Raw genomic sequence first — 14,210 nt, 5'->3', positions numbered from 1 at the left:
TGGTGGTGTTGGGTCGACGGTTGGACTCGATGATCTTAGAGGTCTTTTCCAACCTCAATGATTCTATGATTCTTGCCGCTGCACGGGGGAGGGCGCTCGCGAAGGTCCACCTGGTGGCGACGGCGCCCCGACGATCCCTCTTCTGCAGGGAGAAGTCTGCAACATGATTAACAAGAAGTATAACGAGTTCCTGCCCAGCATGCAGAGCGCCGAGGACTTGGTGTCGCAAGTGGACGGGCTGTCCAGCAACATCGACCTGCTGAAAGCCGGGATTGAAAACGAGGTGACGGCGCGCTCCGCCTTGGAGCTGTTGCAGATTCCGTGCGGTTTCAGCCCAAAGCTGTAGGCCCCCCCCCATCTTGGCGTGTTGCGAGGGGACGGGGGGAGGAGGACTCCTGACTAAGAACCCTGGATGATATCACCCCTAAAAAATACCTTCAGGTGACACATGCTGCAGAGGTGTGCGTTGCGTCGGGGGTGCAAGTAAAGAGCTGTCATTAAGGGATGGGCCGTGGTTTCCTCTCCGTTGTACAGCTGGAAAAGTGTGTCACACGTCTCTCCTTCAGAAAGGAGAGAGGGATCAGCCTTGCGTACTGCGGTACGGCGCGACACAGTCATGGACTGGCCGAGCGTTGGTCCCACAGCGATTTCTGGCAGAACAGGAACCTAAATCATAGTTGTGCACGTTCGCTGAAGCCTTTAAGGAGAACGTGAACAGCTCCCGCAGGCTGGATTGCAGACCCGCTCTCTGGTTTTTGCGGCTTTGATTGCTTTTCCAACATGCGGGGTTCTGTAGCGGCGTTAATTGAGAATTAGCTTTTGGTTTAGTTCAAGCCTTGTGGCACTTTAAATGGCTGTGTTAAAGAACACTGAAGTCTTTCTGACTGCCTTTTGAGACTAAATTTCCTTACGGCGCCCTTAAAAAACCTGCAACGTATTACAAGAGAAACCAGTTTAGAAGCGTCTCCAGTGCTTATAAGGATCTTCCTAGCAAGGAGTAAAATGGCTGGAGCCTTTTTCCTCCTCAACAAATTATTCTAGTAACAGAAATACTTTAAATCTCATACCGTTATCGCTTTTAAGAGGAAATGTGTCTGGTAACAGTTGCGTGCTGTAAATGAACTGAAAAGGTTGTTCTTTCAGGTTCAGCGAGATCTAAATGTCGCTGTTGCTGAATTTACTGAATTGAAGCAGCAGCTGGAGCGAGACACGCTGGTTCTGAGTATTCTGAAAAAGCTACAGGAGGTGAGGAGAGGGAGCGGCTTAAAATCATTAAGCAGTAGTCATCCTCTCTGGTGCTCAGTCTAGAGCATTACTCTGGGCTTCTCTTTCGAATAACTGCCTACGGCTCCCCTGTCTCTAGCCGTGTTGTTTAAAGAATTGTAGTCTAATAGCAGATACACAGTGGTGACATACGAATCTGTCTGATCGTTGCAGTTTGATACAGCTATTAAGGAGTACAATACTGCATTGCTGGAGAAGAAGTACGTGGCAGCAGCTCAACAACTGGAAAAGGTGACAATGACTTCTTAAGCATAGGACAATATTGTTGATATATACTCAGTAAATTTCACAAGATGCTTTTCATTAGCAGGGGCAACAGTTACTCATGTTTTGTGTTTGATCTTTACCACCAGGCACGAAGCAGCCTGAACATGCTGGAATCCCGCAAGGGCTTTGAGCTGAAGATCCTGAAAGCACTAAGCACAGAGCTCACAGTGCAGACACAGAACATGCTCTATCATCTAGGAGAAGAATGGCAGAAACTGGCTGTATGGAAGCTTCCTCCCTCAAAAGGTACTCGCCTAATGAATGGGAGTGATGAGTGGCAGCGTCCTTTGGCTATCACTCCGCTCCTGGAGTATTGAGGTGCTACCGCAAGCAATCCGGTGTGGTCAGTAGATTTTAAACAGAGTTTTGAAGGTTCATCTGCCTCACCTGCGGTATTTCTTAGACCATGTTGAAGCAGAGATCAAAACAGTTACCAGCCTCTGAGTACTTTTTTAGCCTTGTGAAATACCAGAAGAGGGATGCTCTCTCGCAAAGCTTCTGCTCCTGAGGAAATCAGCTGGGCCAAAATTTCAGGTTGCTTATTATTGAATACCTGATTCAGTGTAGTAGCTGGAAGAGTTTTCTGAAATTTTTGCTCAGCCTGAACACGTGTCCCCACCAGGCTACTTTTAAGGATACTTTTACCTTCTGTGGTAGGTTTTCAGGTTGCCGCGTTTGTTGCGGGCAGCTAATTGCAAGAACTGCTCAAGAGTCTGTACGTTGCCGTCTTCATTGAAACACAAACTTTTCCTTTGGAAAAGACAGAACCCTCTTCCTTTGGATTTGACTTGAAATGGGGAGAGGAGGGGAAGGAAAGCGACTGTCACTAAGCGTCATTCAATTGCAAGGCGACTGAAATGACAATTCTGGGTCGTTGCAAGAGACTGATTCTATTCCATTGTCCTGCAGCGTACCCTCTTCTGATGCTTTTACAGGAACGGTGTTTTGTGGAAACGGGGAGAGGTAGAACATTGCTTTAGCTGCCACCTGAGGAACGCAGTAGCTTCTCAGATCTGCTGTGTCTCAGACCGCACTCTGACAGAGAGATGGTTCTTCTTTTTCTGTAGAAAGCAGCAGCCTGGAGTCAGCGATGCATTCGGAACTGCACTTACGCACAGTGCCATCGAAAGAGGAGGAGATTGCTGGCCCACCTGTTGCTTCTGTGCTGCAGGCATTTGCTGTCCTAGGAGAACTGCACACCAAGCTTAAAATTTTTGGTAAGACAGACCGTGGATCCAGATAACCATAGCTGTAGCAGCCCGAGTGGATATGAGTTCAGACTTGTTTTAAGATGGATATCGAGATCCGGTTCACTTCAGCAGTACGCTGGAAGACTTCTTTCTCTCTTGGCTTGTGTTTCCCACTGAGCGTGAGGTGAATGCTCTGGTTCTTATAAAGAGGAAATTATTTATCCTTTATTTATCCTATTATTTGTTTGGAATGATTTCTCCTTTCCTGTCAATTTACTCTAGTGTACTGTTTTGATCTGTGGCGATATGGTTTCACCGCCTGATGTTTAAAGAGTTTTTCCAGTTACAGCCTCCTCGTCTACCAAGAGCAAGACTGCCGGTTTCAGGCAGCCTCTGGGCTTCGGCGTTCTCAGGTGTTGATAAAATAAGTCAGGAAGTACGGCAGATACTAGGACAGGACTTCGTGCTTCCAGCTGTTTAAGTTGTTTTTCACTTTACATTAAATATGCTGCTCTTTGTTAGGCCTCCATGTGTGTTTTACATGAGTAAAATGGCCTTAGTGAAACCAAACCCAGCGTTTTACCTCATTAGCTGTTCCCCGATACGGCTAGTCAAGAGAGCGTTTCTTCCACTTCACGCGAAGAATCTCTGCATCCAAAATAGTCAACGGTTGGGCCTCACTGGAGCAAACTGCCTGCCTCCTGCTGTTAGAAAACATCTTTTTTTTTTTCGTTTCTCAGGCCAGCTGTTGCTGAAATACGTCCTCAAGCCGCTGATTTCATACCCGTCTCTTCAGCCGTTCACAGAGGAACAGTCAGATGTGTTCATCCTACGTTTTAAGTCCGGGGAGCCTAACTTGGATCATTTCTCGCCTATGGAGGTTTTTGACAAGATCAAGCTTATTTTTGAAGTTCTCCACAAATACCTGCTGAGTAGGTAGTTTCTCCCTTTTGGAATTAGACTGAGATCAGTACCTCGTTCACATAGTTGGAGCGGACGCCTTCTAGAATATCTGGTTGTTAAGCAGTATTGAATTATGTGTAAGGTCTAAGCAGCTTTTAACGTTAACTTGCTATGCTGTGCTCTGGGATAGCTTGGCACCTTGTCAAATTGGACTTAGCGGTGACCCAGCATTCACAGAGCTGGGAAAATGAAGGAGGAAAGTAGTACGGCTCAAAGGGATCAAGGAATTCATTTTTTGGTAAATGTTCTTTCCTTATGAACCAGTCACTGCATTGAAGATCTTTGCATGCCACAGGTCTAAAAGGTGGAAGTCACGATGTGATCCAGGGAGTTCCCTCGGGCAGGCTGGTCACATGCAGGATCTTCCATTGGCTAGAAACTGGCCTGGGCTTTGCTAGCGTTCCGTGAAATGAACATGCTGGGGAAGCGGGCTCAGTTTACACATAAATTCAATTCAGTTGTCTTTCGGTCGGTCGGGCAATTCCACAGGCCCCGCAGGTGGCCTGGATAAGAGGAATACCTCCGTTATAAGATTATGGAACAGTTGATAGATGCTGTTCTGACTGGAAGGACTGAATGAACTGGTGAAGGGTCTGGTCCAAGAAGTAGGTGTATTAAAATCCATTTCTGTTCTCTTGAATTCAGATGTGCCTCTTGAGCAGCCTGCGGAAGACAAAAAGGAGTGCAGACTTACGCTCGCGGAACTGCTGGGTGATATGATATGGGAAGAGTTATCGGACTGCCTCATTCAGAACTGTCTGGTGAATTCAATCCCAACCAATAGCAGCAAACTAGAGCAGTATATAGAGGTAGGTCTTAAAAATCTTTCAGATCCACGTGGGGGAAACGCCAGATGGCCAGCTTGAACAAAAAGCTGTGTTTTGCTAATCTAGAATTGTGTATTTCTCTCGGTTAAGCTGTGGCTTGTGTTTCCTGTCACGTAAAGCGTGCAAGGTCTCTGATCTGTGGAACTCGGGCCATACTTAGCTAAGACCTGGAGACTTTCAGGCTGTGCGATGTAAGGCACTTGGCTGAGCCTCTGCGAGAGGCTGAAGATGATGATGTGGCAGTGCTGCCCGCCCAGGTGGCTTCCTGAGGACTGATGGCTCCGTTTGTCTTCGTATTCGTTGTTAATGATCACAGGGGTTTCTTGCATAGGCCACATAATTTGTTTTAAAACTACATACCTGAAACAGAACTCGCTGCTAGTGAAGAATGCCAAAAGCTCCTTTTCCTGGAGAGGGGGCTGTTTCCCACAGAAGCAGTCATAGGGTAAACCTCCCGGTCCCTTTGCCCCAGGTAGTCCAGTGTAATGAAATTTGATCATCTTGCTCTTCTGGTTTTTGACTTAGGTTGCCAGCACAGTCAGGGGGGACAAACCTGCAGTTCAAACACTGTGTTCTTGTGTGATCGTGGCCCCCAGCCGAGCCAGCTTCTTCAAAAGATTGCTGAAAAGCTGTTGGATGGTTAGTGCCCTCTAAAAACTAGTTTCATCCTTTGCTTTCAGCTGAGTGGAAGAGTTTATACCCAACTTTAATTTTGTTCTTTGATTTTAGGAAACTATGTTAATGTCGAATATGTCTGCTCTTCTCAGGTGATTAAATCCACCGAGGAATTTGAAAAAGCCTTGAAGAACATGCAGTTTTTGAAAGGAGACACGACTGATTTACTGAAATACGCCCGTAACGTCAATTCCCACTTTGCTAACAAGAAGTGCCAGGATGTGATTGTGGCAGCCAGAAACCTGATGACATCAGAAATACACAATACCGTAAAGGTGACCGTTGATGCAATACACTGTTCTTCTGTGTGGAAAAACAGCTTAGCTGTTGAAGAGGGCTTGTCTAGAACAGTCGAGTCCTTTTTTTTGTGGAGCGCTGAATACTCTTGATTATTTGGGGATCTTGGCAAACAACAGTTTCAAAACCTTTCTCAATAGTGCTCAAGAGGGTTATTTCGCTAACGATGTTTATTAAAATACTCGAAGTTTGCTTGCGTAGGCTTTTCTGGCTAGCATCTTAAGCATAAGAAAAATTGGAGGATTACTTCCAGAGTCACTTCTAGACATGCAACACCATATAGGCTGTTTCATGGGCTTTCGTTCGTAAGCCAGAAGACTTCCAGCAGGCTTAGGGGACTTCTGCAGCCTTGTGTTCATCTTCAGTCTCAAATCTCTGTCATCCAGTGTTTTGTAGCCTTGCACAGTCTCCTTTCTGCAGGCTCTAAGTGGTACTATGCCTCTCTCTTGTTTTCCCTTAGATCACACCTGATTCCTGTGTAACCCTACCAAAGCTTCCTGATCCTGGGGCAGGAGATCACTTAAAAATGCAAAAAACTTCTAAACTTCTGCCTAACGACATGGTAAATTTGGAGAATGAGACTAAACTGAGCCAGTACACGTTTTCTCTGCCCACATGCCGCATCAGTTCATCAGTGGAGAAACTGATGGAGCTGGCGTATCAGACGCTGTTGGAGGCTACAGCCAGCACGGATCAGTGGTAGGAATTATATATCAGTGGGTAACTCTTGGGTGTCGGATACTTACTGCCTTTGGCAACGCCAAGCATCTGTTAATAGATTAAAAGACCTTTAAAAGAACAGAAGATACTTAAAAATTAGAATCAGTCATTAAAGTCACTCTCTGTTTTGGCTGGAGGATGCATCCCTGGCTTCGTGCAGTAGACTGGTACAGCAGGAACAGCTGTGGACTATGTTCCCTGCAATACTCAGGGTTAAGCAGCCTTTCAGACTTAGTTTTCAGGGAACATTCAGGTACTCTTTATTGCATTTTAGCTATTAAAGCAGTGACAACATGGTAAACTCCCTCATGTGCACAACATACTTCATGGCTTCAGTCTTTCAGTTGGGAGAAACGCTACTGCAGTGTTCGCTTCAATGTTTTATCGTACGTTAGCTGTCAGTTGTTTAGAAAAATCAAAACCATCTCTTTTTTTCAAACCAAATGATAAGTGATGGCACCCGCTCCGAGACGAGTTCTTGCTTTTTTTGTGCTGGGTGAAAGCAAAGAACTCCAGCTCTGCATCTGGCAGGGCTCTTCAGAGAAAAGAATTAAACGTTCTGAGGAACCACATGCAGTCTGCTTTAAAAACTGGAGACCGCAACCCTGAAGAAGGAGAGTTGCCTAGGTACTGAATGCCCTTCAGCGTACCGTGGCAGAGAGAGGGCTGACTAGTTATGCACACCTGGTGGAGAAGGGACACTGTCCCCTTTGTTCCTGGGGCTTCATGTATCTCCCTTCTGAAATGTGGTCTGAGGCTTGTCTTTTCCACACTGAACTTACAAGGTCAGCACAGCCTTTGTGAATTTTCCAGAACGTTGCCTTTGTTGACATCGCTGTAATTGATCCTGACAATCTACTCTTTGTGCCAGTACTTCACTGTCAGTGCTTCGCTACTAATAAAACCTTGTTTTGGAGAAAGTTGCGGGTGACTTGTGAACAAGACGTTAATTCCACTGACAAACTAACAGAAACCTTATTTTCCTTGTAGCTGTATACAGCTCTTCTACTCTGTACGGAATATATTCCAGCTGTTCTATGATGTAGTGCCAACATACCACAAGTAAGTGTGGGGGGTGGGTGGGGGGTGTGTATTACCTAGGGCCTGTTTTGGAGAGAGACCAGTGCTATTGCAACAGCCCCACTTGTCCCCAGTTTATCCACCGCAGCCAGAGATTACTAAGGGCTTCCTCCAGCGGCAAAAAGCTAGCGCTCTTCATCTATTACTAAATCATACCTGCTACAGAATAGGTGCTTGAGAGTTTCTGAGTTGGCAGTCTGGTGACCTGGAGATAGTTGCAGTTCTTACGACAGTTGTGTTTGAATCCAGCCACGTAACTTTGACCCCAGGTCTGATGCAGAGATTTTTCATGATGTTTCTCCTGTAAAAAAGAGCAGCAGTGAAGCTTGAAAGTATACAATTCTGTCAGAGAACACTGGGGTATGACTGAAAAGGACTTCTCTCTCTTTTCCTCACCATAACTTTGCTATAACAAAGTATCTTGGAAGTCCTTCGCTAGAGACAATGTGGATATATCACATGGTTTGAACGCCAAAGTGCCATTTCACTAGCCATGAAACTCCTTTCCTGTAAGTTCTTGTGTGGATGTGACAGGAGCTTAAATGCTTTTATTCCAACTGATGGCGTTATCAGGCATTGCCCACAGCTACTTACTTGCAACATCTGTCTGAGACAGACCGTGAGTTTCTCTAGGGTAGGCGTGATGATTCTTTTAGCAGAGCCAGGTCTAAATAAATACATTTCTTCCTTTTCTCTTCCTCCTTCCTGGGACAGGGAGAACCTTCAGAAATTGCCCCAGCTGGCAGCCATTCACCACAACAACTGCATGTATATTGCTCACCACTTGCTCACCCTGGGACACCAGTTCCGATACCGCCTGACTAACATCCTGTGCGACGGAGCGGCTACTTTTGTAGATCTGGTACCTGGTTTTAGGAGACTCGGTAATTTTACCTTTCGGTATTGAAATATATTGATGGATGACATGGTAATTAATCCTGGCATTTATTGCTGAATGATTTCATGGAAGCGTGGCTCCTGACTCGAGCAGCGGATTGTTATTTAAGAGTTTTGGACAAGTAGCGAGGACATTGTCTAGATTGGGAAGTCTGACAGAGCGTTACGACTCTAAGCAAGATGGCTGTTCAGGGCTCGACTCTCTGAAACCCAACTCTTCGTGTCCAGCACTTAGTTCCAAGAACAGTTCATTATCCAGTGAGATCTTGTGGCACTCAGATATTCTGGGATCGGCTGCTCAGTCCTTTCATACTTTCTTTAGCTTATTCTATGGAAACAAATTCTGAGAAGTTTGTATGAGCCTAACAGGAGCCCGTCATCCATAGTTAATGCTGCTACTCGGCTCTTTTTCAAAGCGTTGCAGCAATGCAAGCTGCGCAAGAGCTTACCGAATATGTGACTGGGCCTGGTTGAATTTGCTCTACGAGACCGTTTAGAGACTGGAAATTCCTTTAAAAATAAAATGTTATAGCAAGTTCATTATTCAGCACTTAGAGTCTCTAAATTGGCAGAGCACCTTTAGTAATTGCTTAATTGCTTGTCTCTGCTTGTTTTCGCTCCTAAAGGGATGGAGTGTTTTCTGGCCCAGATGCGAGTGCAGAAAGGAGAAATCCTGGAAAGGCTGTCAAGTGCCAGGAATTTTTCCAATATGGATGATGAGGAAAATTACTGTGCGGCAAACAAAGCAATAAGGCAGGTAAGCAAGGCAATCAAAGCCAAATCTCCCATTGTCTGGAGGTGTTGTCCTTGGGAAGGTACAGTATGTGATCTCAGTCCTGAGAACTGTGTGGCGTTTCAGCGGAGTGGAACTTTTCAAAACAACAATTTTCTGGCGTGGTTTTTTTTTTTTCCCCGGGCTGCGTCTTTTTGCAAAATTGAAGCATGCTGAGTTCAGTTCCTCTTGGTCCAAGTTGAAATGAAAAGCTTCTTAATCTTGAACTTTTGTTTATAGTACATTTATAATGGTTTTCATTTTTCAAGGAAAAGATCTGCCACACTTCTGATGAGCCTTAATGCAAACTGAAAACGCTGCATTTCTTCCCAGGAACGTCTGCTCTATGCGATAGCAGGATACTTCATTGCCTTTTGCTTCTTTCAAACTGGTTTCTGACCATACGTAGTCACCTTATCATTCGGCGCCTCTCTCAATGTTCTTTTTGATAACATGTAGATAACACACAGCTGTTACCTTCCAGGTATTGCATCAGCTGAAAAGACTGGGAAAAGTCTGGCAAGATGTCCTTCCAGTGAACATATACTGCAAGGCTATGGGGACTTTACTGAACACAGCTCTCACAGAGGTTGTCACGAGGATTGCTGCCCTAGAGGTAACTGCACGAGATGGAGATGCCGGGCATGGGGTGGTGCGAACAGCTAGCATTTGTCACCTCTAGGAGTTCTTTCCAAGATCGGGTTTCAGGGGAACAGTTACCTTCCACAGAAATTGTAATTGTGGTCCTGTCTATGAGAAGCGGTCAAGATACCACTAACTCACATCCAGTTGAGACCATATATACCCTTACAGCGGTTCCATGACTCTCTAGTCAAGGGGAGAGTCAGGGGAGTGGCCGTCATTTCATCTTAATTTGGATTTAGGCGTGTCACTCCTACTATATAAGCATATATATAGAGTCATATTCTATGAATCGATCTCTTTTTATTTGTGCAGGGCACGGGAGTTAGCCGTTGTCTCAGACTCCATCTATTCTGATACATTTTCGGTCTGTGCATCTCTAATGAACCTCTCCATCCTCTGTAGGCACCAGATGCCGAAATCCCTGTGGCATTTCAACCTGAAATTCTTATCTGTGTAGTCTCCATTTGACTCCCAGTACTGTGTTTAAGGGATTGTCAGGTTACCTTGGGTCAAGTACAACTATCCTATTACATTTCTTAATTAAAATACGTTTTCACAGCAAACGATAGAAATACGTTAGTGCATCTGTTCTAGTTGTAGTCTACATCCAGAGAGCCTTCCCACTGTGCATTAGGCCAGTAAGTCCTCTTTTCCCGTAACAGCTAGTTTACAGGACGCGTCCTCAGGCTGTGCCTGCCAAAAAGCTTGGCTTTCATTATAGGGCTGCCAATGCCCAAGCAATTTCTTTGTAAACCCTTCAGACCTTCATCGCAACACCTCTGCTTCACAGCGAAATGCTTGCTGTTGCACTAAGATACGCTGTGTAGAAGCGCAACCGTTGTTCTGAGGCAATTGCTGAGAACTTGCTGAAATAGCTATTCATGAAATAAGTTATATTAGCTTGAGAATGTTAAATGTGATCTGAACCTCTGCTTTCATCTTCACACACAGAGCCACCTTTTTTCATTTCACTTACTGCTTGGCACTCCAAAAATACATCTAACTGCTCCCCTGTTAACATTTGGTCAATTCTAGGATATCTCTGCAGAAGACGCAGATAGGTTGTACTCCCTCTGTAGGACCATGGTGGAGGAAGGACCCCAAGTTTTCACCCCACTACCTGAAGACGACAAAAATAAGAAATACCAAGAGGAGGTTCCAGTCTACGTGCAGAAATGGATGACGTTCAAAGAGCTGATGATCATCTTGCAAGCCAACCTCCAAGAAATAGTAGATCAGTAGGTGTCTTCCTTTCTTCCTTTTCAGTTAGTTCTTCACCCCAATAACAGGGAGCTGGGAAGAGGTCTGACATCAGCAGGGCACTGCACTCAGGGGACTCTCTTCAGATGAAAGGCGTTCACCGTTAGTAAGGATCAGATAACTGCTCCTGGGGCTGTTTCTTGGCTGTGTGTTTCTAGTCCATTTCAAGCTCGCTCGTATATTCAGCTGCCTCCCGCAAAGGAAAAGGCAATGGTAAAAAAAAACCCAAGCGCCACGGGAGAGCCAACCGCAGAGCGATTGTGCGTCCCCCTTGGCTTCGCTAAGTTCAGAAGTATTTCACGGTAAGCAGCCTGGCATTTTGCCTACTGCTTTTGATGTTAGCTGTGCCTTGCTGCTGCAGTCGTTCCACGTGATCGGCCTCTGCTTTTTAGATGCTGTTTCTTGCTTCTTTTAACTTGCAAGGGGGATTCATCTGAATTATACATGAGGATTTGCATAATTACTTCTATTGCTTTAGTCGGCATGAGTTGTCAGAAGCTAGACGTTCCCTTTTCACAGCTGCCTCTCACATACGTCTGAATGGCAGGAAAACACGCTGTCCTCAGCAGGCTGAACTGAGAAGGTACCAGCCGTGGAGAAGGCACGCAGGGAAGGCAGTTCCTTTTCTGTGCCCTGCTCATTGCTGCTGTTGGAACCGTGTTAGACCCCAAGGTTCCCAACTCTTACTTCCAGCTGGGCGTAAAGCACTTTTTCTTTTTGTTTGGCAGGTGAATGGGAATTTTGCAGACAGGCTTTAGGCTTATTTCGGAGAAGGAAAAGGTAGAGCTTGTAATGAGTGCAAAAATCACCTCACAACCTGTTGCTTTATATACCTAGCTAAACAATTCTGGACTCAAGTTCGATACGGCTAACAGGCTGCTAACTGGACTTGTTTTGCCTTCAGACTTACTACTGTAACGAGCGCTCGGGAGGCTTGTTTTAACATGACATTTCTGTGCAGTTTGGTTAACTAAAGATCTTTCTCTCCCACGTAGGTGGGCGGATGGGAAGGGGCCTCTCGCAGCTGAATTCTCCGCAGCTGAAGTGAAGAGTCTCATCCGAGCCTTGTTCCAGAACACAGAAAGGAGAGCAGCAGCACTGGCCAAAATTAAGTAGCTCTGTGTTTACTCCTACATGTTGCATCTTCTGATAAAGCAAGTGCAAACTGAGTCTTTCAAATATTTTTTGGATTTGACCCTTCTTACTTGTACTGGTATAAAACAGCTTAGCATTAGGTAAGTGCTTCCTGGAGGCTTGACTGAGGGAGAAGAAACACTTCCTAGCTCAATGTTTGCAGGGCAAAGAGGATGGCGCTGCGAGTCTGGGACCAGAAAATCAAAGGCGGGTAACGCATGGACACTTAACTGCTTATGCTCCATCTGCCAGGCAGACGGAGTTTGGGCTTGACAATTCAATCTCCTGCCGTGCTCCCCAGAGGTGTTCTGCCCAGATCCAAGTTTTCCTTCGTGAGCTGGTGGGTGTACAGTTCTGGTGAAGAAGAGATGCTTTTTGTGATGTTTGCTAATTTCCATTCTCTAGGATTTCATCTTCCTGTTAAGCCCAGCGTAGGGAAGTAAAGCAAATCTTGTATCCAACATCTCTTTGTGAGAACAGGCACTGCTCTCAGGTGGGCCTCTCATGCAAGGCGCTGTATAATGTCAGCTCAAGCTTGCTCGCTTAAGGGTCTCGTAGAGGGATTTTTCTTTCTCAATAGCGAACCTTATCTATGCAGTTTTACATCAGGGGGCACGTAGCCCCTTTGTGTCTTACCTCTTCTGTCCCTGCAAATTACATATGAAACCCACAGACTTTGATAGCCTTGAAGAATGCTGCAGTGCCAAACTTTGTTCTTTCCCACCTCAGGTTTTCCTGAAGAGCAGACCTCAAGAGAGTGAAAATTTAGGGGGGGGAGAGGAGATCCTGTTCTGAGTGAATTGTTTATCAGGGCACAGGGTTTTGCACAAGTGGCAAAATTCCTCATGGCTTTATTTCTCATGGAAAGTATCTTAAAACTAACTTAGAATTTTTCAATCTCACTTTACCAACTGTAGAAGCCAGTTCAGCTCCTTCCTTTACCCTTTTGTTGTGTGTGAACTAGGTAGGTCTGGCATCAGTTGTGTTTCTGGTGGTAAATTTTCTGTCCTTTAAGAATTACGAGAGAAATATGAATGAATATAAAAAGGGAATGAAGCGTGCACTCATAGCATTATCTTTTAAGTTACGAAAGGCTATCTTTGAGACTCCGAGAAACATACATTTCTTTTAATTGAAAACCTCACCAAGAGCATTCATTAAAACATAGCCCAGAGGCCAAGATGTGCCAGTCGCTGCACACATGGAACAAAGTATTTCCTACCATGTAGTGCTTACAACCTGCTTAAAGAAGTTTCCATCACAGAGCTTAATGTTTCCATCTGTTATCATCTACTGTTGTATCCTTTTCATTTGCACTTTAGTCTGACTTCTCTTCACGTTTCCAAGCATTTGTGCAGGGCCCGAATCACAGCTGGCTTTCACGTTGCACCTAAGCCATTGCAGAACTGAACGGCCATTCTGCCTGCTGGCTCAGCCGAGCACAGCCATGGCAGGTGGTGAGGAGACCCTTCCGTTTCGGGCTTTAACTGGCATAAGGAGGGGGCAAATGCAGCCAAATCGGCAGTTAGACTGAGTCCAGCACATGGGAACGCAGCAAGGAAGGGAGATACCGAAGCAAAAACTGACCGCCACTTGAAACTCTAGCTTTTTCTTTTCTTCCCCTCCAAGTAATTTATCGGAAGGCCGAGAGCGTTCCCGTAACACTTACATCTCATGGGATCCCCTGCCCCTTTACACATAGCAATCCAAAAAAGCGCGTATTTCGGAAAACACCACCGCTCCCATGTGGATTGTTCACAGAAATGTAATTTGCTATTTTCTTTAATAAACTATTTATACTGAGCATGTTTTCTACTGTTGTCTGGGGATTCTGTTAGGGTTATAGTAACACAGTATGAATTAGTCCTGGACCGTTCTCCACTTACTATGTGGAAAGGGCAAAGCGTTGCTCTGTGAAGTCTCTCCTTGCCTTAATTCTAGTAGATCTAGTCCAAAAAAAAAAAAGGAAAACAAAAAACCGAATCAGTACCACGAAGAGGTTGTCCCAGAGGTTCGTGCATCAAGGGTGAGCGTAGGGTAGCAAAGGAAAGAGTTAAAATAGGATGCTAGCATTGGGATTTGCGTACGCGACACGCACGGCTGTAGGTCAGGCTGAACATACGTACGCCTTTGCTTGCTCCAGCTTACCTCGGTGATGTGATAAATCCATGGCAGAAGCTGAGCCACATTGGTATAAAC

At 45.4% G+C, this 14,210-nt stretch overlaps 1 protein-coding gene across 2 annotated transcripts; it reads left to right on the top strand.

The window, feature by feature from the left end:
- Nucleotides 1-141: 141 nt before the first annotated feature.
- ZW10 (zw10 kinetochore protein) lies at nt 142-13,791 on the top strand. Of its 2 annotated transcripts, XM_009274425.1 has the most exons (15): nt 142-283; nt 1,144-1,245; nt 1,438-1,515; nt 1,638-1,797; nt 2,619-2,768; nt 3,482-3,673; nt 4,350-4,513; nt 5,299-5,481; nt 5,964-6,202; nt 7,214-7,285; nt 8,018-8,187; nt 8,827-8,957; nt 9,457-9,588; nt 10,653-10,855; nt 11,873-13,791. In XM_009274425.1, the coding sequence occupies exons 1-15, from the start codon at nt 164-166 to the stop codon at nt 11,991-11,993; spliced, it is 2,217 nt and encodes a 738-aa protein (XP_009272700.1). In that variant the 5' UTR covers nt 142-163; the 3' UTR covers nt 11,994-13,791. The 2 variants fall into 2 exon arrangements, with proteins under 2 accessions (XP_009272700.1, XP_009272701.2); XM_009274426.2 differs by lacking the exon at nt 1,438-1,515 and having other exon boundaries at nt 156-283.
- Nucleotides 13,792-14,210: the final 419 nt, after the last annotated feature.

This window comes from Aptenodytes forsteri, unplaced genomic scaffold (genome assembly GCF_000699145.1).
Source record: "Aptenodytes forsteri isolate BGI_AS27 unplaced genomic scaffold, ASM69914v1 Scaffold752, whole genome shotgun sequence".
Classification (NCBI taxonomy): domain Eukaryota; kingdom Metazoa; phylum Chordata; class Aves; order Sphenisciformes; family Spheniscidae; genus Aptenodytes; species Aptenodytes forsteri.
Note: the sequence above shows the minus strand (reverse complement) of the source record. Positions and strands in the feature narration are given on the sequence as shown.